Raw genomic sequence first — 23,870 nt, 5'->3', positions numbered from 1 at the left:
ATGGAAGAAAGGGGGCTCTTCTCCCTCTTTTGTTTGCTCCTGGTGCACAGCATTGCAGGTAAGTGTGTTCTCCTTGACTCGGGAGGATGGTGAGGGGCAGGGTGCCATGTGAAAGGGCAAGCTGTAGCTACTAGTAACAATTTTCTGTTTCCTGACAGCTTTTTAAAAACCCTGGTTATAATGTGCAGCTAGTAAGGAGGAAATGGCTTGTGCTGACTAGCAGATTAGTTTACTCAAAATGCATACCTGTTTTCATCAGAATAATCGCTGAGATTAACGCAGTTGTATTTAGGGGCAACATCTCATCTCCATTGGGCAAAAAGGAAAATTACTTTTAAAGAGCAAACAAAAAAGAGTCTCTCTCATATACACACTCATACCTGTGTATGCAGAGAGGAGGATTTGAAACACTTGAAGGCAAGGATAAATTGTACACCTGCAACCCCTTAAATAGATTCTTCCCTTTCTCTTCCTCACCCGGCCTCTATGTGCTGTGTTAAAGGTTTGAGAAACAAGTTTGTCATTGGGAGTAAAACTACCAGAAAAGTTAAGTAAAGAGAACTGCATCTCCATCAGAGGGAGTTCAAACCAAGTGACCTGAGGAAAACCAAGCCTTATTTTCACAACTTCCTCCACCCACCCCCTCAACAGGCTGACCATGCTGAATGCAGGAGCACTTAATTACCAGCTAGAAAGAAGAATTTTGTAGGATATGCCTTTTTCCAGTTAAGAAAGGAAAAAGTTCACATATTTGACAAGCTTAGTAAGATACATCTCGAAGTCTGGCATAGACTGTTCCGATTTTCTACATCACTGAGGCAAAATAGATTTTAAAAGAAGGGAAAATATTTCATATGTGTATTTGTAGAAAATAAAAGTTCCCAAATGCAAAGAAAGAACTAAAAGCCTCTTCACATACACATGCAGGAAAGCAATATGATTTAGAGAAAAATAGGATTGTTTTTTCCCCTGAGGGTGAAATCCTCACTGAAGTCATTCAAAGGTAAAAGTGGATACCACCATGTCCTTTGTGGAGATCAAATACCCAAAAGTCTGAGAATTACTGTATTAAATTCCAAATGAAGCACTAGTATGGGTGAAGGGACAGTGTGTTGAAAAAAAAAAAAAAATTGGCATAAAATGAGACTATTTATATTGAGATGCTAACAAAGTTTAGAACACTTCTGCATTAAAGGATTTCTGTTGAAATAACCTAAACTGCTAGGTTACTACCATGCAACAAAAATTAAATTTTCTACATATGTAACTTTTTCATCCTAATATAAAATATTGAAGTAACTCTTAGTAGGCATTCTCTACACAGTCCTTTGACTGAATACAGCATCAGAATGAATATGAGATAACTTGTTAGATGTCCCTTGCCTGCTAGCCTCATTGCAAGATTGTTAATTTGCTTTTTACTTAACTTTTACTGATTCAAAACTTGCAGAAAAATCAGTGAGCACTTGCTATAATAAGTTCCTTCCATTGACAAAAATAGTTTTCAGCAATTTTTCCCACAGCACTTGTCACTCAGGCTTATTTTTATTTACCCTTTTACATCATCCCATCTCTTGGAATTCAACTAAAAGATGAACAAAGCATGCACAGCAAACAACCCCAGAGATTAATGTTGACTACGGCCATTCGGTAGCTTTGTTCTCCATGCACCTACTCTCTGTGTGTTTATGTCACGCTTCAGTGGTTAGGTCCCAGATCTCAGCTAGCTCTGTGAGGGTGTAGGATTCTGCCCTTGGTCCTCCTCCCTGTCAAACCAGAGTTGTGCATGTACCAGGTCCCTGTCTCACTTCCAGCTGAGCTGGCAGAGAGTGGGGCATGCTGGCACCCTGCAGGTGCCATAGCCTAGCCTCTGGCAGGGCATCCCCTGGCTCAGGCACCCCAGAGCCCTGTACTACATGGCACAGCTGACTGGCAAAGAAATTGGTACCTGCTTTTTTCAAGTAAGGAAAGTGAGCAGTGTGCACTTGCTGCAATGGAGAGTCAGTGCTACAGCTGGTGGGACTGCAGGGCAAGTTCCCAAAGGAAATCTACAGTGATGTTTTGATACACAAGGAGAACAAAATCCAGTGGAGATGGGAAGCAACAAATCTGTACCCAAGAACATCTGCACAAACTAATTTTTTCTGGGGACCCACATGCCCTTTTGAAAAAGAGCCTTTTTGTGGTATGGCTCTGCGGGTGAGATTGATTACTTGTCTCACTATGACTCTGTCGTCCATAAATTCTTCATCTCCTTGAGTTTGTCAGAGCTGTACACACAGGGGTTTGGGGAGTTCAAGCCTTTTGTTCATAAGAGAGTGGAAGGGAGAGAAATCAATTTTACTACAGCAGCAGCAAAACCAAGCAGTACAGGCTCCTGTTGAAAGCCCCTTCATGCCACTGGTGCATTACTCCTTTCTACGGCACACTAAGGACTGCCAACGCCCTTTATGAAATCAGTAGAGGAAGAAACCGTCCAGGCAGGGGCAGCTCACTCTGACACTAAGATGGACACTCTTAGGCCCAGCAGGGGCTGTTTAATAACTTGGAGGAAAAAGAACACCTTTCTCTGTTGAAGCAGCAGAGGCAACGGCAACAGTGCAGGGCAGAATTACCCAGCAGGGATAACTCATTTGTTCTTGCAGAAAGAGCTGGGGATTAAGTGGGCCCAGCTTCTGCTTTATTTATGTCACTTGAAAGATTTCCATTTTCACAGAGGCCCTCAGAGCTCCCACTTTTCTCCCATGAGTGCGACAGGAACTCCCCACCCTCTTCCAAGACAAGTGTGTATTTGTTCTGCCAGCTCTCTCTCCACAGTCTGTCCAGGTGGAGATCTGCTGTTAAGCTCCTCACTTGAAAACCTGCTGCTACAGCTGTAGGGTATTCATAGTTGTCTGTGGCTAAAGCATCGAATCAAGTCAAAGATGGCTTAGGAAAAATGTTTTCTTTAAACATTACTGAAAATGGTCCCATTTGCTTTTAAGGCCAGCTAGAAGATGTCATTACACAAAAAGAAGTGGTCTACGCTTTGCCAGGTACTGACGTAACTCTGGTGTGCAGCTTTCCAAAATCACACACCACCTACATAATACAGACGCAGTGGTCCAAGACTGATGACACCCAGCTTAACAAAATAGCTGTTTATCACCCTGTTTATGGCACCCACTACTTCACGTTTCCTGAGGCTTCGGACAACTTTTCGGTGTCCTTCAGCATGAGGAAGTGCTGCAGCTGGGATGTTACAGAGGCTTTGTGCTCCCCTGAACCTTCCATGACACCTGAGTGCAGTCACTGGGCTCTGCATCTGAAAAACATTACCATTTCCCTCAGCGGGCAGTACGAGTGCAGTTTTTCTACTTTCCCCTATGGGACAAAGGCTGCAAAAATTCAACTTATTGTCAAGGCAGAAGGTAAGTCGTTATGAATGAGATGTTGCTTTTTCATAGCAGGAGCAGGGGGAATATCAAGAGAGATGAATATTTCTTGCATGGTGATGGTGACTTGTCTGGGGTTTGCAAAGATGCCACTGAATGCTGTTGTCTACACAGTTTCCTATTTACCAGGCACTCTTTAGCTGTTGTTGTCCAGCTCATGATTAGTAAACCTTATTTGTCTGGAGGAATACAAAGATAGCTAGGAAGGCAAAAAGGTGATCAGATGGGTAGTTTCCATATTTTTGTTTAGGAGAAACATGCTGTGGAGAAGACTGGATGAGCAGCTCAGGATACAGTGGGGCTGATGATGCTGTCATCTCCAAACCATGCTGTGCTGGTGCTATGAGCGTGCAGCACAGAAAGAGAAAACACCCTTGTCTGGCAGAGGCTGAGGGCTAGCATCTGCAGGGCTTGCTGAGTGGAGGGATATGTGTCCCCACTGTCAAAAAAACCAAACTGAAGTAAAATGAAGGATTGTAGGACAATCACAGGAATGGAGACTTGGCTGCTTTTGCCAGCCAAAAGGAAGCTGGAAAGCAGCTTGACTGCTCTTGGTAAGAAAGCCTCATGGTAGAGCATGAACTCCAGGGAGGACATTTAAATTATCCTGGCAAACGAACAAATGGATTTAAGTAGGATGTGAATAGATTTAACTACAGATTAAACAACAGTGGCAACCATTAGTGCAGGAACTTTGGGAAGAGCTGTTTAATGCCAGTGGTGAGGGTAAAAGTTCACACTGTTGTGAAGATGAGGCTGCGCAGGGATGTTGGGCAAGCTTGTTGTTGCACACAGGGGGGACTGGATTTGATGACCCCAGAAACCTCTTCCTGACACAGGTTTCTGTTATCAAGCCAAGAGGGGTTCAAGTAAATTCAACAAACTTGGCAGTTTCAGTTGAGAGAGCTCAAAGCCAAAATGTCCACTCTGCTTGTACCCAGGGTTGTAGATACAGCCCACGTTCAAGGTTTAAGAGCAGGGTGGGTGCAGGGAATGTTAGGGTAGCAGAGGGCAGCAACACTCCCACCCCATCTTTGGCCTGCATCGGTAGTCCAGACTGGTGGCAGGAGTGATATTGGTCCCCATGCTGGATCACATAAGTCCTGTGCAACCCTCATACACACGGACGTCTAGCTCCAGCTGCTGCCTTGCTCCCTGGTGGAGCCACTGCCATACAGGAGCCAAGCATTTTGGTGCTGTTATCCCAGACACACATCTCAGGGGCAACCCAGCAGGACCTTCCTGCCCTGATGAACTTAGGCAAAATTAGATCCAGCATCCCTGCACAGCCCATAGAGAACGGGCGTCTTTAAACGGTGCCCGCTGGATAACTGTGTCAAGGACAAGGCTGCCACTTGGCTGGCTGTACAGGGGTGTGCTGTGGTAGGCTCCTCTTTAGGAAACTTCTTGTGCTTCACAGGGGGGAGGAGCTGGGTCAAGTGGAGAGCAGTGGAGGACAGACAGCACTGCTAACTGAGTGAAACTGTCCCGTGCTTCTGGTCTTCATGCATTTTTTCTCTGTCTCTTCCTTGATATAGTAATAGTGCTAATCAGGCATTTATCTGTTTTTCTTGCTGGTGCCCTTGGCTGATACTGACATGTTGAGAGCCATTATTCCTGTCTATATGTTAAATGTGAGCTGTTTCTTTTTCTATCAGCACCATTGTGTCCTTTTTTCAGCAACTGCATGATGTAGCAAGTTGTGCTACTGGTATCTTCTTGCTAGAGAGAACTAAAAAATTCAGTTTGCAACATACGTCTTGTAGATTTGTACTTTAAGGTAACCAGATATTTTGCAATTAACCACTTCCACTCAAAAGGAGGCAAAAGACCTTAATCCAGTCTACAAGTGGGATGGAGAAAGGTGTTAAGCATCAAAGAAGTATGGCTCCCAACTACATCAAAGTGAAGTGAATCCAGATGGATTCAACTTGTAGATACTGCAAAGTCCTCAGAGCAGCTGGCCTGCATAGCCAACAGGCTGTTAACGGAGATTGAAATCAAAGATGGGGGGAAAATAAGCAGTTTGGACATGTGACTGTGAGAAGAGACAGAGGCTCCTTACAGACTGAGCTGCTGGCGTGACTACTCATCTTCATACTTGTACTCTGGCACGGCACTTTTGCATGGTAGCTTGTCCAAGCCAAGTCTATTGTGCAGTTTTATTCCTGGGGAAGCTATAAATTTGCTCCCTTTGCCCTTTCTTTATCCTTTCTGCACTATCCAGCCCCTTTAATGCTTGTACACTCTGTGACCCACTGTGATAGCTGGCTGCTCAGCTGCTTTGCTCTGGTGGACAGTGGACACAAGCTGCTTTTGTTGCTAGGCCTCCTGGGCATCACTCTGGGACCTTCCTTCAAGTCCTCGTGGCACAGGCTGCGTGCTGGCATTGTCACTTTGTGCTTGAGTGCCAGACGTAAAGGAATTTACAGTCATCAGAAAATACCCACTGTCAATCAAAGTAATAGTCTGGGACTGCTCAATATTCTTCCTTCCCCCCTAGTTACAAAATAAAATATATATCTATTTTATACCTGTATCTATAAAATATCTCTCTCTCTCTCTCTCATTCTCCCTCTCTCAGTACACAAGCCAGAGCTGCCAGGGGAGCCAAGTTTAAGAGTTTCCTTGTGGTGTGGGCTCGTGTCTGCCCAGAGAGAAGAGGGAAGGCAGGTCTGTGCAGTGCAGTGGTGGCTGGCTGGCTGGCGTGGCAGCCTGAATGGGGCTAACACCTGCCACAGGGCCAGGGGTCAGGGAGATCAGTGCTCACCAAGGCACTCGTAGCATCTCTCGGCCATCACCGCTGCTCTGCCTCTTTAAACAGACATGCACATAGACCTGATGTTTGGCCCACAGCTGTGCTCTGTTTGGTGCATCACTCTGTCTTTCCTCAGGTGGACTGGAGCCCTGGACTGGGAATGGGTAGGCTAAGAGATGCTAAATTTTTTTTTTTTTTAAATCAGTTTCAGAGGGAAGAGTGATGAGTTGTCTGCTTCTGGTAGTGAGCATGTTGGAGAATAACAAAAGGAGCACTTATACTGAAAAATGGGGTTGATCTTAACCTGTCTGACATGCTGAACACCTTGCTTAGTGCAGAAAAGGTCTACAGATAACTTCAGAGAAATAGAAATACAGGTGCAGAAAATTGGTGTGAAGGTTTGTTGCTGCAGAAAAAAAAAACTGTAAGAGAAAAACCGAAGCTTCAAATTATTCTCCACTCCAAAAGGAGATATCTTGATCCTGATGTTAAGCAAAGGTTTTTATGAATTGCCCAAAAATTCAGGTAGAGCTGTGAATTGTAGTCATGAAACTGCATCTAGAATCAGATTCAGGGCTGTCACTTAACAAGTAGACCTATGGGTAATGGTTGAAAATTGGAGTTCCCTTCTAATGAAAAGAGTGCCTGTTCCTTGAACAGACTAGTACTTAGTATTGGCTTTTTAAGCACAATGAACATTGTGTTTCTGATTTTTCTTTTTGGGCTTTTGGTTGCTGTTGTTGTTGCAATGATAAAAGAGGAGCAGCACTACGTGAAGGAAGTGCAGTTAAACCACGCTTTAGAAATTCCATGCCTTGAGGACACGACCCCAGAAAATTTGTCCAATTATCCTTTGAAATGGCTAGTGGTAAGTATTTTTCATCTCAGGTATAAATTTCAGAAGGAACTACAAGGTATTTTTGAAGACTGAAATATAAACGTTAGACTTTACCATGTCCTGCAGAATCTGCTAAACAATAGACATCAATTGTTCTAGACTGGCATAACAAAAGGCAAAAGTACAAACATGGTTCTGCAACATAGGCAGAAGAAACAATACCTGTTAAAGAAACAAAGAGAGGAAATTCTACCTTAATTACTTTTAATTTTTCAGGAGTACATGTAGATCAGGTCCATGGAAAGAGGCAAAGAGTTTAGCAGATATAACAGAAGTAAAATATTCCTTGCATTGGATTTCTCAGAGTTTTTTGCTGTAGTGAAGCTTTAGCATCTCTGAAAAATACAGGGTTGCTGATTAGGGTAGTGAGAGATCAGGCTGCTTTGAAACAGAAAAAAAATATATGGGCCTGACTGTAATGTTTTTGGTTTTGTTAACCTCTGTGTCACAGATGCATGCTGACGACACGTAATCCCAGTTATCTAGCTAACCACATAAAAACTATTTTTAAGCAATTTGCTGTGAGAGACAAAGCATGTTATATTCCTGTACTGCATCTCACTTTATGGATAAATACATGATTTCATGTTTTAATGTAACCTTTTAGCATTAATTTCAGTATGTAGAAATAAGTATCAGCCATCAGTGTCCTTGAGCTTTTCCTGTTAATTTCTATCTAGTGTCACTGAGGAGCTGTAACTGCTGAGGATTTTCTTAAGGGTGGCTTTCAAATATATTGGGGTTTTTTAGGCTTTTGTCCCAGCTCATTATCTACGTAGATCTCCCCCTTCCAGTGCATTCTTAATATTAAAATTCTTAAACTTTTTGTGGGGAACATCCTTGTCCATGCTACTTTTTAGTGTTGCTTGTTCACTCAACTAACTAGCAGAGACAGTGGAAAAAAAAAAAACAAAACCAAAGGTCAGCACAATGCCATATGTGGGTTGCTATGCATGACTCACAGTATAGCTTGCAAATATGTACCAAGGCACAGACGCCCAGGATGTGCCAGCTAGACCTAAACCTAAACTGTGAGCTGGCACACAGCCATTAAGAGAAGATGACTTTTAGCTATTATTATCAGGTTCTCAGTATTTAAAATCTAAAAGGGTTTTCTTGTAATTTCAGTTGTATTTAATATGTGTGGGATGTTCAGCATAACTTAAAGATTGCTGCAGTGAGAAAGCAGCTCTGTTGCCCCCTCTGTCCAGACCTCAGAGATATGGACTCACAAGACACAAGTATTTATTCCATAGTTTATTGATAAGTTGATGACCACTATGGGTTTTAAAGTTCTGGGAAAGAATGCATTTGGAAAAAAAACAGGTGTTACAAGTGTCCACTACCTATTACACAATGCTAGGGGTGTGATGGAAGATTTTCATAGTGGGAATAGAGCTGGTCTACAAAAACACATGATGAGTGTCTCTGATCTCCACACATTGTGTGGGTTGCTCTTTTCACAGGGGAAAAATGGCAGGAAAGAGGAACTTGTGACCAAGGAGCCCTCCTGTCCTGCGGTGTACAGGAACAGCAGCACGTTGTATGGGCAAAGAGTCCGCTTGGGTTTGAATAACGCCCTGGAGATTTTCTCCACCAAAATCACAGATGATGGCATGGTGTTTTCCTGCCATGTGGTGTACCACCCAGAGAGAGTCCAGAAAAGCAGCACCACCGTGAGAGTATTCGGTAAGAAGCTTGTGCCAGCTGCCTGCTTACTTGTGCTTGGAAAGGTAACACTTCTGTCTGGTTCTGAAGGCAATAGCTTTTGAAATGCACTGGGGTGGGTGAAAAATACACATTTTCATTGTATTTTTTTCAGCTGCAATGAGTTAAAATGTTAGTAAATAACCTCATAGTTCTTAGGAAGAATTTGAGGTTAACCCTTCAAATTCTGGCATCAAAAATAGTAGATCCATTGTGCATATATTAACACCACTATCATGCACATTGCCACTGTCTCACCCCATTGTGTAAGCTAAAGTTGGCACTTTGCAGGTAAGCACTTTGATCATCAAGGTCTTCGTGCCCCAGTTACAAAATTACCATGCTGCCTTATGGTTAGGAAATCATGGTCAAAATTTAGTAAGCAGCTAAAGCAGTTTGGAACCACTGTTGTTGCAAAGTCACATCCTTGAAGGCACATGATGTTGAACTGCTGCCAAGGGCTCTAGTTCTGAAAACGAGATCTTCGCTGGGGTCTCAGACTGGCCAGGAGTGACAGGGTGCTGTACCACAAACACGTGGGCTGGGATTTCATACTGGAAGCATTCCTTCCGCCCTGTCCCCCACCCCCACCCCTCAAAAAAAGTAAAACTTGTGTCTGAGGGCTGTTGGTCACTGATGCAAGAGAAATAAAACTAGAAGTTAATGATCTGAAATTTTCTCTTGCGTTTGCATGACTCAGACATAGATCTTACTTTTAAAAGTCAACATTGCTCAAATAGCTACAGAGTTACATAGGTGATTGTTCAAGTACACTAACATACTTGAACCCTCCCTCCTCTCTGTCTCTACTGATGCTCTCACCTTGGTTTATGTATCTGTTAGCATAAGAGGTTGCTTTACTTGGCCGATACTCTGAAGTACATTGTCATGTGCAGTTGTCTGTGGATACACCCATGTCAGCATATCAGTATAACAGGGGAGGGAGGCAAACAAGAAAGCAGCCATGGCCCTTGGTGGTGAACAGCCTGTGATGCTGCCAGTCAGTGCTGCCTGGCTTTGGACCAGGGTGCTGTGCCATCAGCCTCTCTTGCAGCTGTCCTGAGGGCAGTGTTAGGTGGAAGAGCTCCCTGAGAGCTGGTTTGTGGTGGCTGCTGAGGAAGGTCTCTCAGACCTCAGGTCAGTAGAGCTCAGAACTTGGAAGAAGTGCATTTTTGTGCTCTTAGCTCCTCCACATCTGATATTTTGCATGCTGTCTCAGCTCTTCTGTTACCATTCACTGAAGCCACACTGCTTACAATTGCATCATACTAGCTTTTCTCCATTTACCTCTCATGTGCTCCAGCAGGAGAGGAGACTAAGAGCAGATGGTCCAGAGCCACCCCTGCACCAACTCACATGCCCATGCACTAGCAGGGCAGGAGCTGACAGAATAGGCAGAGACAATGGCCTGAATAACCCAGCAATCTCCAGCTGACATCTGGGGACAGACAAACAGACACTTCAGATGACAGCACCTCTCTTTGTGCCAAAGCTGACGAGGGAATGAAGAAACGAGCATTTATGTCCTGGCAGGTAGACCCAGCCCCAAATTTCCAGGACCTAAAAAAGACCTAAAGCATGATTGTAAGTGTATGCAATGTCAGTAGCACATTACATTGGTAATATCTGTGATCCTGGCCATTAGAAAGGATATAGCTAGAGAACCAGTGCCAGCTGAAACCTGGCAAGATTTTCCCATCTCAGCAAGCTAGCATCCCCTACACACTGTTCACCTACACACTGGTTCAGTTGAAGCCCACAGGCTGGGTGGCATGGCAGAAGGGCAGGGAGGGCAGGCAGGCAGTGCATTACGGTGCTGTAATGGGCTGCAGGAGGAGCTGGAGGAGAGGGAGCTGCTGTCACCTGGGGAAAGCTCCTTGTGCAGGATCCCTCTGACAGATGCTTCAGGGCTGACACAGCAGAGACAGCCCAAGTCTGAGGGGTGGCAAAGGCACTTCCACACAGATGCTTGAGGTGGCCTGAGTATGACTGAGAGCTGGGCAGGAATGGATAGGGAAAGCATGAGCAAGTCTCTCAATGAAGCCAAGAGTCTTGGCAGGTTGAGTAAAAACATACATTCAATCAAGAGAGCTTTTTTTTTAAGAGGGTACTTTTTGGACTGAAATGCTTTAAAATATTTGGCTTTTTTAGAACAGAGTTCTTTTAGAAACAAGTTTATGAGAAAGTGTACAGCCTTTTCACTTTTAACTTTGCCAAATATTGATTTCTCCTTTTTGTAAGAGTAAAACCTCAGCAGTAGAAATTACTATACTAAATATTGAATTTCTGCTAGACCCAAAACATTAGTAAATATCCTAGCAAGACAAACAAATGTCAAACTGTTAACAAGGGCTGGGATGTTAAAAGGAAAACATCTATTAGATCATTCTGTGCTTGAGCAGTGCTTGAGCACTGACTACCAGAACAGTTACCCAGCAAATTTTTCTGAGAAGGCAGAGGACAGCACGCAGTGAAAATGTGGGAAAGCACACCTCATCAAAAACAAAAGGAAGAGTAGGCACTAGACTAGATGCTATTGAGTCTCCCAGCCAACTTTTAGATAAGATTAGAAGATCCATTTTACCAGACTTCTTCTTACCTATGAAAAAGTATGTCTTCTGCCAGCTTCAATACCAGGTGTGCAGTTTTGACAAAGCAGAAACATGGATGAAATCTTAAGAAATTCATTTTCTGATAGGAAGAAGTCACACACACACACAGAAAAAAAACCAAACAAAAAAAAAAAAACCAACATGGAAATTCCATCCAAAAAGTACCCTACATCCAGAAATCCATAAGGCCATGATAATTATTATAGGTCACTCCCAGGCATAATCAATCCCTAACACTAGGCAGAAAAAAAAAAAAAAGAAACTAAAAAAAAAGGAAATTTGAGCAGTTCACCTCAGAAAAGAATGTAGTGAATAGAGGTGACCCTATAAAAATTAACAGGGTTAGTTAAAAAAAAAGAAAAAAAAATTATCTTAATGGTAGAGATTGAAGGGAAGTTTATGTCAGGAAGAGAGAGAATTAAGGACCTCCTAAGTATTCCAGATTAACTTCTTTCCAGTCCAATTTTAAGGCTCAGAAAAGGCCAGAAGCACAATTTATCCAAGGGTTTTGAGATTTGCTATATATCAATACAGTTTCAACAGTCCTTACTGAACAAATCTGTTAATATTACTGAAGACCAGTGACCCCAATGGCTAATTTAGAAATGCCATTTTAGGCTAATGATACCTGGTAGCTTTTATCTATACAGTCAGCAATACCTAGAATCAAAATACTGTGAAAGTAAAACACTTTTTCCATTTCTTGTGGATGTGGTCATCATGGACCTGCTGCTCTAGTGTGAAGGTGACCTCTGGGCTTCCTGGCAAGGCAGGAAACACTTGCAGCATGACACTGTCACATATCTGCCCTGGCAACAGGCTGTGCATAGCTGGTGCCCAAAATCAATCAACAGTTTTAGGGGTGGCTAAAGCCTTTGCAGATGTCTGTGGCAAACACCTGGAGGAACAAACAGGTGGGTAGCGATTTATTTCAACGGGTCCTATAAGGGAGGCTCTGCTGCTGGAGCTGGGACTACAGGGTGGTTTCAGCTCATTTCTCCATCAATGCTACCTGAGAGTAGTTTAGATAGGCAATGAAATACATCATGGATCTTGTGGCAGTAGCGGCTGATACATGCTTGCAAACCACTTCCTTGACCTCAAATTGGAGCTGTGCAAGCTTTTATCTTGCTAGGTGTATGAACGGTGTAATGGATAGAGTAATGAACTTCACTCACAAGAGAGAAACACAATATACTTTATTGATATAAGACAATGAGTTAACAAATTTTAACAGTCCATGTGACAGTCATTAACAAGATTTGATGGCAAGGCACATCTGAGTATGTACTGCACAGAGGACAGGGTTAGACAACTGTCAGGAAGACTCTCCTGTTGAGTCATGAGGTTCAGAAAGGACCTCCTTTGTGTTCTAAACTCCTTCTCATAGGGAGTTCAGGTACGGCTGAATTCATACTTAGTCCCAGACTTGGGCAGTTGTTTACGTCTAAAAGATTAATTCTGCACAATCAATCCTTTATATCACTTAGGTAAGATTTCAAAGTTTCAGCACATTTGTTCCCAATTCACTTACCAAGTATCTGACGTGATAAGGATTCTCTCAACCTCAAGGACTAACCCTGAAAGGCATCCTTACTCAAGGGGAGCACCTGGCATGCAGCCCACGGCTTGCAGGAGAGCTCAATAGGCTCTTGGCTGTGCACTGTTCATGAAGATGATAGAATCATAGTTATATTTGTGTACAAACTATAGATGTTATCTTCTTCCAAATTTGGCTTGATTTGGACAATGACCAGCACTGTGGTTAGGTGGGCGCACTGTTCAAACTAGACCTTGCCTGTTGTGTTGTTACCTGTCTCCCCTGAGTCCACTTCGAGCCAGATGTAGCCATCACAACTGGACACAGCCACTAGTGCTTATCACTTGAGCAGGAAGGGAAGAAGCACATCATCACAGGTAGATGCAGGATTTAGTTTCCATTCTTTTACTGAAACAAGGCTGCTAAGTCTTATTAGAAGCTGTTACTGTAACCTTTGGTAACCATTTCACTAATACATTTGTTTACATTCCAGCCTACCCTGAAATCTCTGTCAGCCTGCAGGAGAGCTCAGCTGGCACCTTGCAGAAGGTGAGCAATTTTGGAACAAAGAGTAGCACCTGTGACCACCACCACAGCACAGTTAGGCAAGCTAAGCCAGATCACAGGCATGACCTCCAAGCTGACTAAGCTCACGGGGTGATGGGCAAGTCAATGAGTTAATGTCAGCAGTTCACATCCTTTCTTTTGTGTGATTCCCAACCCCACAGCATGTGAGCTGCTTCAGTGAGCACAAACTGGAGCTAAGGGCTTCTCTGTGTTGTGGGCAAAATACGCTTTTGTGTTAACCCTAGGGAAGGCTCCAGGTCAGGATCTAGAGGCTGTGAGGGGCTGATGATGTTTCAGGGGGCTGTGATGCTCCCTTTCCCTCCCCATGGGCCAGCTACCACCAGGCAGCCTTGAGCTGCCCTCTCCACATTGCTTAAAAGTCCCCTCCCCTCCCTCCGCCGAAGAAATTCACCCACTACCCAGGATGCTGCTCCAAGGTGCCAGGCATCACAAGCATCTGCCTGCCACACTGTCCCCCTGGGGACAGGGAGGAGCAGGTACTCTGGGAGTGATGCCTGATGGGTGTCCCTGGAAACGTGATGATGTCAGATGTAATATGTCATGCTGCTACCAGAACTCAGCTGGAGAACTCAGAAGCTGAAGGAGCAACTGGATCTAAGTCTGAGGGCCCCTATCTAGAGCTGAGCAGTTACACATGTGTTTTGGGGGCCTCTGTTTTATCGTGTGCATGGTAATAGCAAAACCTAAAGGTCTGCTGTACCAAACTGGCCATAAAACATAAAACTTGGCATAAAACATATTTGTGGCCCCTATGACTGACTAGCATGCCACTCTGGCTACTAGTCATGGTACTTTTCTTCTTGTTGCATTCATCCAGGTTGAAGCCTTTGATCTATAAGTATCTCAAATTAAGAAAGTTTTACACTATGACTTCAGAAAGAGTTTCAGCTGGGTAGTTTCAGTCTTCATACTGAATGATTGACTTCTGCTGGCTGCAAGGCATCATGCTTGCTTTCAACTAGATGTGTGAGCCACGTTCTTCAAAAGTGGGAGCAAGAGGGCTTTGTGCTGTGTGATGGGTACATGCTTTTTACTTTTTTTCCCCTTCTTTTAAATGGACAAGGCAATTTCTCTTAGTGCCATAAGCTGTTAAATAATTGAGAACATCCAGGCAGCATAAGGATGAGACCTCCCATCCTGCTAGTACCCAGCCCTTCAGCCAGCCTTGATTTTGAAGTTCTTCCTATCTATTGTTTGATGAGAAATCAAACTGAGCACCAACACAGATTTTGAAGCAATTGGCATACAGCCGGGACTACTACATCTAGAGCATGCAATTCCTTGTGGATTCTGGAAACCCCTTACATATTGTGTCCTCCACAAAGGTATCTCATTTTTTATACCAAACATATAATTGTGCTAGGCAGTCTTCTTCATGGGATTAATCTCTTTATCTGCCTAACTAAGGAAGGATTTACCTGGCAGTCAGAAAGAGTCCCATTCTCCACACACAGACCGTGCCCATTACTGATTCCAGCATGTCTCCATACAAGTGTTTGCCACTGAGGTGCTGGGCTAGGGACAGGAGGGTGTGTGCGGCGGGCCACTCTACATCTCTCCAGCCACAGCACAGGACTGGAGGGTGTTGGAGCCTCATTACCCGCCTGGCCCAGGGCAATGGGAGTGTCCCTGAGCTCTCATTCAATGGTGTCTGCAACCAGAAAAAATGGGGGGAAAGAAACACAACAAAGAGGCAGCGAGTGCTTCCTTCCCAAGTGGGGGGTCTGTCTATAAGGGATTTTGGAAGCTGGCGGCTGGGTGAGAATTGACAGAGGCTAACAATTGGATTTTACTGCCCTACAGCCCAACGTGAGCTGTGTGGTGAGGAAGGCATTTCCCAAGCCAAGCCTCCTGTGGTACGTGGACAGAGCCAGCCTGACGGAGCAGCCTGGAGGTAATGCGACCTGTCACTAGGACAACAGCACAGCTGTAGAAGTGGTTCCCAAGAAGAGTGATGGTTGCTCGTCCGCTCCTTCCACAGCGAGCCTCTAGGTGCCTGTTTGGGTGGAGGGGAGAGTATCAGGCCTTCTCAAGGGGAACAGCTGGTGAACAGCCATGACCATAGCCTCCTGTCATTGCCAGTGATGGGAACGATGGCTTGGCATAACCACGCTGTTCTTGCTAAATCTTTGATACCATCTCATCAGAGAAGCCTGCAGCCATATGCGCTTGCTTTTCAATACCAATATTTTGCACAGCTCTGATTTATAGTTTGGAGTGCAATGAGAGGGTCTTGCAGCTTTTCTTTTTTTTTTTTTCCCCCAAGAAATTTCTGTTGAACAGGAAGACTTTCAAGACAGTGAAGGTTTCTATCAGCTGAGATCAACACTGATGTTGCAAGGGAGCCACCAGACACATAAGACATTCTCATGTGCATGTCTGTTTTCCTTCCTTGGGAATGAAACATGGAATATTTCATCAGAAGAAATATTTGTTTCCTTCGGTAGGTTTTTCATAAATGGGACACATCTGAAACATAAAATGTTAAGAGCACTGAATGTGTGTATTCTCTGTTATTTAAAAGCTTTATTGTAAAAGTTCATCACAGAGCTTGAACTTTTGGGTACTTTTTTTTAGCTCAAGTCTTTTCTAAAGCCTCTAAATGAGCTAAGAAACTCCTGCACAAACATAAGATGTTTGCTCTTTGTTTAGGCAGTATCTCGTTGCACTTCCCATGGCCAAAAATACACTAGGTTAGCCACATGGTACCAGTGAGCTATTATAGCCACGTTCCTCACTGAGCACTCCTGGCAGAAAGTCTGCATGTGTGCAGCCCTCTGGAAAATCAAACCCTCAAGAGTCAGAGCCTCTGGCCCCTCAGCAGCCTCCATGGCTATGTCGTATACCGTGGTGACTACTTGCAGCCCAGCTCTGCTCACTTGTGGCTGTGGATACACTTATTGATATTCTTTTCCACAAAGACAGACTGCATCAAAAGCCAGAGCTCAGTCTTCCGGAAATGTAGCTTCAGAGGGAAGGTCAATAAATGATCGTTTTTCTCCAAAATGAGTCATTTCACCTAATTTGCAGTTTTGTTGAAATGTATTCAAATTAAAGAGCTGTCAATTAAAGCAGTCTATGCTCTTGCCTGCAGGCTATGCTAATGTCAAGATAGATCCACTCTGTATAAAAATGTTAATGCATTTAGATGTGACAGAAAGGAAAGAATTAAATTAATTCTCAGCTATATTCTGTGAAGATGCTGTACTAATGCACAGTATGACACAAATCCCAAACTAAATTTTCAGCCTTTGTAGCAAAAACCTAACTACTTTTAGGAACTGCTTTAATCTTTTTTCTTTTTTTCTTCACAGACAATAAGTCTAATGAGACCTTATCCAAAGCTTTTACCACCATGGCTTCAGAAGGTGGGATAAATTAGAGAACTAAATAACTTGGGTTATATTAGAGGTACACCTACAGATTCTAAAGCTATTAGGGATAAGTTAGAGAACTAAATAACTTGGGTTACATTAGAGGTACACCTATAAATTCCTAAAGCTGTCAGAGAAATGGTTTTGCAAACTTGTTTCTGTAGGAATAGTAAGGTACCTTTTTCTGCAGCTAATAACTTCAGAGAAAATACAATAAACAGATCTTTTTTGTGTTGTAATCTTTCATTAAGACCAAGCATAATGAAATTCCAGGCTTGAGAAGCACTTAATGTTGTTTCTGATGCTTAGCTGGCATTTGAATGAATATAGCTCTTTGAGCACCAAACTCATAATTAAAAATAACAGCCCTACTAACAGTTCTACCTTCTGCTTAAATACATAGCCAAGATCGTCAACACTTTTGCCTAATTAAAGAACTGATGGGATGTTTCTTAATTTGTGTAAATTTGCTATATCCGTGCTCTGCCCCTGCAAGTTTGTCTTCTTATCAGCTTACTGCAGACTGACAAATCACTCCCCCCACACCTCAGCTGAAGTTCTTTGGAAACACCTCTCCTTCAGGGGCTTGCTCTGCTCCCCACAAGAGGCAGCTTCATTTCAGCACCAGGTTATGTTCGAGAAACACTGCAGACAAATGGCATAGAAAGAAATGTGGTTTTCAATGTAATCTCGCTTCTATGAGTGCAGGTTGTGACAGGCCCTGGGGATTTAGCCAATACCCTGCTGGGCACCAGAAAGCCATCCCAAGTCCCTGAGACAGAAAGACATTGCCCTCCACTGGCCTCTGCAAGATGACCTTTTGAAGCAGCCCTTGTGGCTTGTAATCAGTCATCACCCTGCCTTGCTTTGCATACTCTGAAGAAATGTCCTAGCAGCTAGGCACACCTTGGGGTGCCCACTACCCTGGTTTTCAGACCTGCTGCATCTTTGGTAAGGAGTCCTGGTACATCAGCCAGCTATGAAATCCCTGCTAGCACAGGCGAGGCTAAAATGGAATTCAAATGCAAGAGCAACAACTCAAAACAGTCAAAAGAGGTACAAACGCTTGCAAAGGAAAGCAGCTGGAGAGCTGATGGTTACCTGCTTGTGCTGAGATCCTATCTGCAGAGGGTTACTCCCTGTGCTATGTCCTCCCAGCATGCCCAAGCAGACAGAGGTACCTTCTGGCTGCCTTCCCATGTATGTTTATCTAATGGTGTGTAAGAGCCTTTATAAATCACCTCCTTCATGGAGGCCTTTGGGGAGGTGTAATCCTTCCTCCTAACCTAATCAGAAGGTACATTACCTCACCTCCTGGAGAAGGAAAAAAAAATTACATCTCAGGATGTAATGCTGCTTAGGCAGGACAGCATCTCTGCTGTGCTTGGCTGGCTGCTTAACAGTCCTTCAATTACAAGGAATAACTCCCTCTCCTCTGCTCTGAGGATTCAGTGAGCACTTTTCAGTGCAAAGTGTACCTGAAATTCCCTGTCAGAGTTGCTGTCTCTGAAATGCCTCATGGATCGAGCTATGCAGGTGCTACTACTAGGTCATATGTGTTATTTCAACATGAGTGCTAGTAGGGTGTGTCTGTTTGTATGGGATAAAACCATGTAACTCACTTCTGCTGTTTGAATTGAGGTGCCAGGGGCTCCAAAACCCTTTTTCCCCAAAACCTTTGTTTCCCTAGGGATTTCACAGCACAGTTACCTCAGGCGCTCCATGTTTCTTGCTGGACCACTTGTCTGAGTCATGCATTGAAAGGTTATTTGCAAATTAAGTGTGATGTACTCTCTTAGTCTTGAACCTTTGAGTCACCCACTTTCCTAAAGCAGAATAAACACTTTTTTTTTCACCCTGCATAACAATGTTTGCTTTGATATGTTACAGACCTTGCAAATTCAGCACTTCCATCAGCTGTCATGACCACCTCAGGTAAGGGGAAAAAAAAGCTTCTCTATTACCCAGTCAATATATGTAGGATCCCTGCTTGATCACTGCTTAGATGTCATGGACACAGAGCCAGAGGCATGCCAGAGAAAGTCTAGTGTGCTCTGGTACTGATGGTACTTCTCTGCTGCTTGATGGGAAGTTATGAACCATGAAGATACCCAAGAAGAGATCAGACACAAATTGTGATAAACTCTTATATTAGGATAGTGTGTAAAATGGTGTGCTGGATATCACATATTATTCTTAGGCTTTTTTATAAAATGAAATAAAACCACATCTACAACTATGAATAAATTTGTCCTTTTATGACAGAGGGGTGTATGTGATAGACAAGTTAAACCCACCACTTTTCCTTGACCTAGCACTAGTGCATCATTGCTATTCATTAATTATATAGGATAAGTAACACTGCTTTAACAGAGCATGCCCATCGATAGCTATATAAAGCCATCTTCAGCACTTGAGAAGAAAGCTTGCAAGAACAGGTGATCTCCTGGCTGCTGCATGTTGCCAGGACCATTTCTGGCCAGGCCCTGGCTATGCAGAGGAGCACCATCATCAAGTGCATAAAAATCCACTCCCCAGCAGTTAAACTGAACCCTGTGTATAAAACCATAAATAAATAAATAACACACACAGCTAGCCCACATGAAAGAGTCAGCACTGATAACATCAGCCATCTCTGAGTGCCCCTTGAATTTATGGGATGTGTTCTGAGCATTTAACCTTAACTCTTGACAGTGGGATTCCTGCTGCAGAGTCTACGTTTACTCAACAGCTACTGCAAACTCTTTGATCCAGGTTGTTTTATGAGTGATTAATATTATTTTTAAAAGACCCTATTGACTAAATGTGATACCGTGTAATCTGTTTGTCTTTAGAGCACCAACCAACATCTTCAGCCTCTCTGGATTTCACAAGTCAAGCAAGCTTAGCTCCTGTTTCCACAACACAAGGTGATCAAATCAGCCAAAATGTTTTCTCTGTTAATTCAAGAACATAGGAGAAAGATACATAAACACGATAGCCATCTTGCATTTTTTTCTAGCAAACGACTTAATGTCCACTGAAGCTCGTCTCCTAGTTAATTATACTCTAGGATGTCTACAGTTCAAAAATATATATACAAGAAGGTGCTGTCTTGATTTTTTCTTTTTTAGTGCTCTGTTCAGGAAATATGCATTTATTTCAGTGTGTGACTAGACATTGAGTATATACTTCTACAAGACTTAATTCTTTGTATATTTTTAACTAAACATCATACAAAAATGGAATTATATTAGAGCTAGAAAAAGTGCAATCCAAACACTGAAGCACAGGAGTACGAATATAAAGCACTGATAAACAAAATATGTACAGCAGGTGACTCAACTCGGTGATTTCTTCTCCGGGCAGGTGACACGGAGGACAGTGGAGGGCAGGGTAGCTCACTCGGAGGTGTTTAACCTCACTCCCTGGGGAGAGGTACAAACGCCAGCGACTGGCGTGCACTCAACAATGTGGCAGCAGTCTGAATCGAGAGCAGGTGAAGCTGTGACCCTTCTGCCTTCTGATCCCAAAATAAAGGGCTGATGTCCATCAGTCCGACCAGAGTGAATTTTCTTGTGGCAGAGCCTGTCTGTGAACATTTTTTTCCCTAGAGCATTCCTACTTGGAAACCCAGCTGTAGGACTGGCTGGTTTAAAGCGGCAGTCACAAGGGTGTTGATTGCAGCGGCACTGAAATCAAAGTTTGCAGCTTCTCACATTGCCTTCCCCATGCCCAAAGCAGAGATATGTGCCCAGACTGGCTCACAGCAGGGCAGCAAAGCGCTTGCCCAAGCAGACTGAAAGCCCCTCTGTCTCAACAGTTTGGCGAGAAAGGCTGTAAATATATAATGTGGACAGAGAGGATTATCCTCACTGAATTATATATCTTCACCAGTTGAGGAGGTATGAGGTCAAAGTAATAATGTTAGTCAGAGCTGAGTAATTTTTTTTTCTGTAAATAGCCCAGGAAATGACTGCCTTTTCAACCAATTCCCCTGATGTGTGGCAGTCGTGATGTGCTGGCTGTGGGTTGGTGCTTCTCCTCTCTGGCTCACTGCTGATCATTTCCCACAGTGGTGCTGCCATCAGATTCTTGAACAGACCCTTTGGGTTGCAACTGAGTCAAGATGCCAAGTCCAAGTCTGCCATTGTAAAAAGTGGCTTGGTTCAGTTCTTGTTATTTTGCAAGTTTTTAATGAAAACCCAAGAGACAGGTGAGTACTGATACAAGGGAAGAGTACACAGATACAGGCAGAAGGAGGAGGGGAGACAAAACAAAGGCTGTTAAAACTGCAGCCTGGTCCTTGCTTAGCTTGCATGTTGGCTTCATCTCTCAGCCCAGAGATTCCAAGGCTTCCAGTGCTGGGTTACAGCTGCCTTTCACCTTTTCAGATTTGTTCACATGGCTCAACTTTTCCAAAGTGAGACAGGTGTTTGGAAAGATGTACTCTTTTTAGTAAATGTGAAATAATCCTCTTGGGAAAGGTCTACTTGCTAACTACCATCTGTCTGTGTCTGACTATCAGATAAATAGCTAGCTGACCTCCAGAATACTTAGCACTTCAAAAAAAGAGTAAAGGAAAATGTTAATTAAGTTAGTATCTGGTATCAGGCATCACAAGTGTGACTGCTGTACACTAACTTCTTCAAAACTTCTCTCTACTAGTTGGGAAAACAGTTTTGTCTCACTGGCAGTAGTGAAACCCTGTTTAGATTCTGATTTACATGTTTGTTCATTGCTTTACTGGCTTCAGGTTGAAACAAGGCAGTGCACTCAGAACTACTACATTTCAGCTGAAACTTAGCTGAAATCCAAAAATCCATTACTAAATATTCCATATGTTTTTTCAAAGTTTAATCATCCATCTCACCAAACTCCTCTTGAGTTTCTGGATTATGATAGACTTTCAAACCAGACATAGAGTTGTGTGCTGCTTGGCTGAGGGAAGCCAGCATCTCAGGTAGTAGGTTACAATGGTTTGACCTCATTGGTCAGGAAACAGGGAAAGAAAGAGGGGAAGATGAAAAACATGTGGTATGGTCCTCTACAGCAATTTTTATCAGGAGTGCTGGTTTCCACAACAGAGACAAGAAGCTATACCAGCCCCACAGCATTCAGTGAGAATTTGAGAACAGCACGTGAGTAGATAATGCATCTCCTTTGCTTCGGAGGAATGTCACAGGGGAGTAATGAAGCCCAACATGGGTGCTGCAAAGTGTAAATGTGGCAGCAACCGAGCAAGTGCTGGGTTGCAAATCTACAGTGATGTGGAGTATCTTGCCAAAAGTACAGCAGCAGGTACTTGGCTGTACCTAGTCCTCAGTTTGTGATGCCTCCACCAAGAACATTAGCTTTGTGGTGCACATTTTCAGTTTTCAATTCAGACTCATCACATGGCCATGCAAAAATTATTACTAAAGATGGAAAAGCTGTGCCTGAGCAGAGGCCAAAAGTCGGGCGGTATAATCTGTACCAGCTTTTAAATACTTAATTCCCTTGTTCAATTGCACTGAGTTAGAAGATAAAGTCTTGAGTCTACCTAGCTGTCAAGGATTTACATCAGCAAAAGAGGAACAAAAAACCATTTGAGTATCCTGGTTTAGGTAGCCGTATTTAATTTAATAATATTAAAATTGAGAGAGTTCCTAGGCAAAAGTAGTGAGTACTGAGGGTAGTTTATAGATGAAATAAGTAACTGAAGAAGCTAAATAAAATCACAGAGCAGCAATGAAACAGTGAGATAATGTGGGACTATAGAAACTGGCTAATGGAACACTGAAAGGAAGCTTCATCAAAGATAAATAAATAAATTGAGTGGACATTTTTTCACAAATCTTTCCTTTTAGAAAATCTCTGTTCAGCAGCAGAAAGCCAGAAAAGACTTTATTTTTTAACATCTTGGTTTGTCTTCGTGGTTTCAGAACGGGTAGGACCTGTCAACATGCTTTTGCATTTCTGTAGCAGTCATCCTTTGGCTGAAGAACAAATGTAGCAGCAGCTTTCCATTTTCTAAATGTATTTTTGGCAGCACTCCAGTGCTTATTTACCCATGTAGAACCCACAACCACACATTTAGGCTGAAGCCTTGTGAGAAATTCTAATGCTTTCACCATCCTGCTCTTGCACAGCTTGCTGGTTGCAATTTTTGCTAAAAGCATGCTGAATTACACTGCTATTTGCAGGAGGTACCGTGCATTGTACCACTTAGCAGCTTCCCTACAGCCGTGCCTGCCTGACCACCAGCTGAGGCATGGCTTTGAAGGGTCCTCAGTCCAGCAGTTGTAATTGAGGCCAATTTTAGAGCGCATGGGCACCAGTGCACCTGCTGAGGCATATCAGCACGTGTCCCTGTGCCCCCCCAGGGCCACTGGGCTCATACAATAGGGATTGCCATTATAGATTCAATCCTTAGAGGCTCTAACACACGCCATTATGTAAGTAATAATAAGTAGTGCTCATCAGAATACTGTGTAGAGCACAGTGCTATGGGATCTCTAAGTGTATGTCCTTTTTTGATATATCACTTTTTAAAATGTCAGATCTACCATGCTTATTCCCATAAAATTAAACACCTAACAAACATGGAGAAAAGAAGAACTGAATTGAATGAATGTCCAAAACTCTCTGTGAATTTTTAGAATGTCCTAAAATTAAGCTGATTTTAGTAGGGTTTTTTAATCTATACTTGAGTGCTCAATTTCAATCAGAACCAGCATAAGAAGGAGATTTTATTGGTTCTGTCTGCTTACTCATTTACATCACTTAACAATGGACTTTTTTTCTTGTCTTTATAAATCAGCAGTTGCACTGGAGATTTTCAGGTATCTCTGTTATTTCATTAGTTGTTCACATCAGAGAAAAGCAAAAGGTATAAAATAGCCACAGATGAGCCTAATGAAGCAGTGATGTACGGGCTTGTAAGGTAATTGAAGAGTATTATTTCTTTTTGTACAGATCTGAATGCTTCTACCACTGAA

The 23,870-nt window shown here is 43.1% G+C and overlaps 1 protein-coding gene across 1 annotated transcript in view; it reads left to right on the top strand.

The window, feature by feature from the left end:
* The window catches only part of CD96 (CD96 molecule), a 27,097-nt gene continuing 3,227 nt past the window's right edge, over positions 1-23,870 (top strand). Inside the window, exons 1-10 of the mRNA XM_008942294.1 lie at positions 1-58; positions 2,985-3,410; positions 6,951-7,060; positions 8,557-8,779; positions 13,443-13,498; positions 15,341-15,431; positions 15,804-15,980; positions 18,802-18,846; positions 19,746-19,820; positions 21,957-22,031. Coding sequence (XP_008940542.1) covers positions 1-58; positions 2,985-3,410; positions 6,951-7,060; positions 8,557-8,779; positions 13,443-13,498; positions 15,341-15,431; positions 15,804-15,980; positions 18,802-18,846; positions 19,746-19,820; positions 21,957-22,031 — 1,336 coding nt within the window. The remainder of the gene's footprint in view (positions 59-2,984; positions 3,411-6,950; positions 7,061-8,556; positions 8,780-13,442; positions 13,499-15,340; positions 15,432-15,803; positions 15,981-18,801; positions 18,847-19,745; positions 19,821-21,956; positions 22,032-23,870) is intronic.

Source organism: Merops nubicus, unplaced genomic scaffold, assembly GCF_000691845.1.
Source record: "Merops nubicus isolate BGI_N331 unplaced genomic scaffold, ASM69184v1 scaffold19246, whole genome shotgun sequence".
Classification (NCBI taxonomy): Eukaryota; Metazoa; Chordata; class Aves; order Coraciiformes; family Meropidae; genus Merops; species Merops nubicus.
Note: the sequence above shows the minus strand (reverse complement) of the source record. Positions and strands in the feature narration are given on the sequence as shown.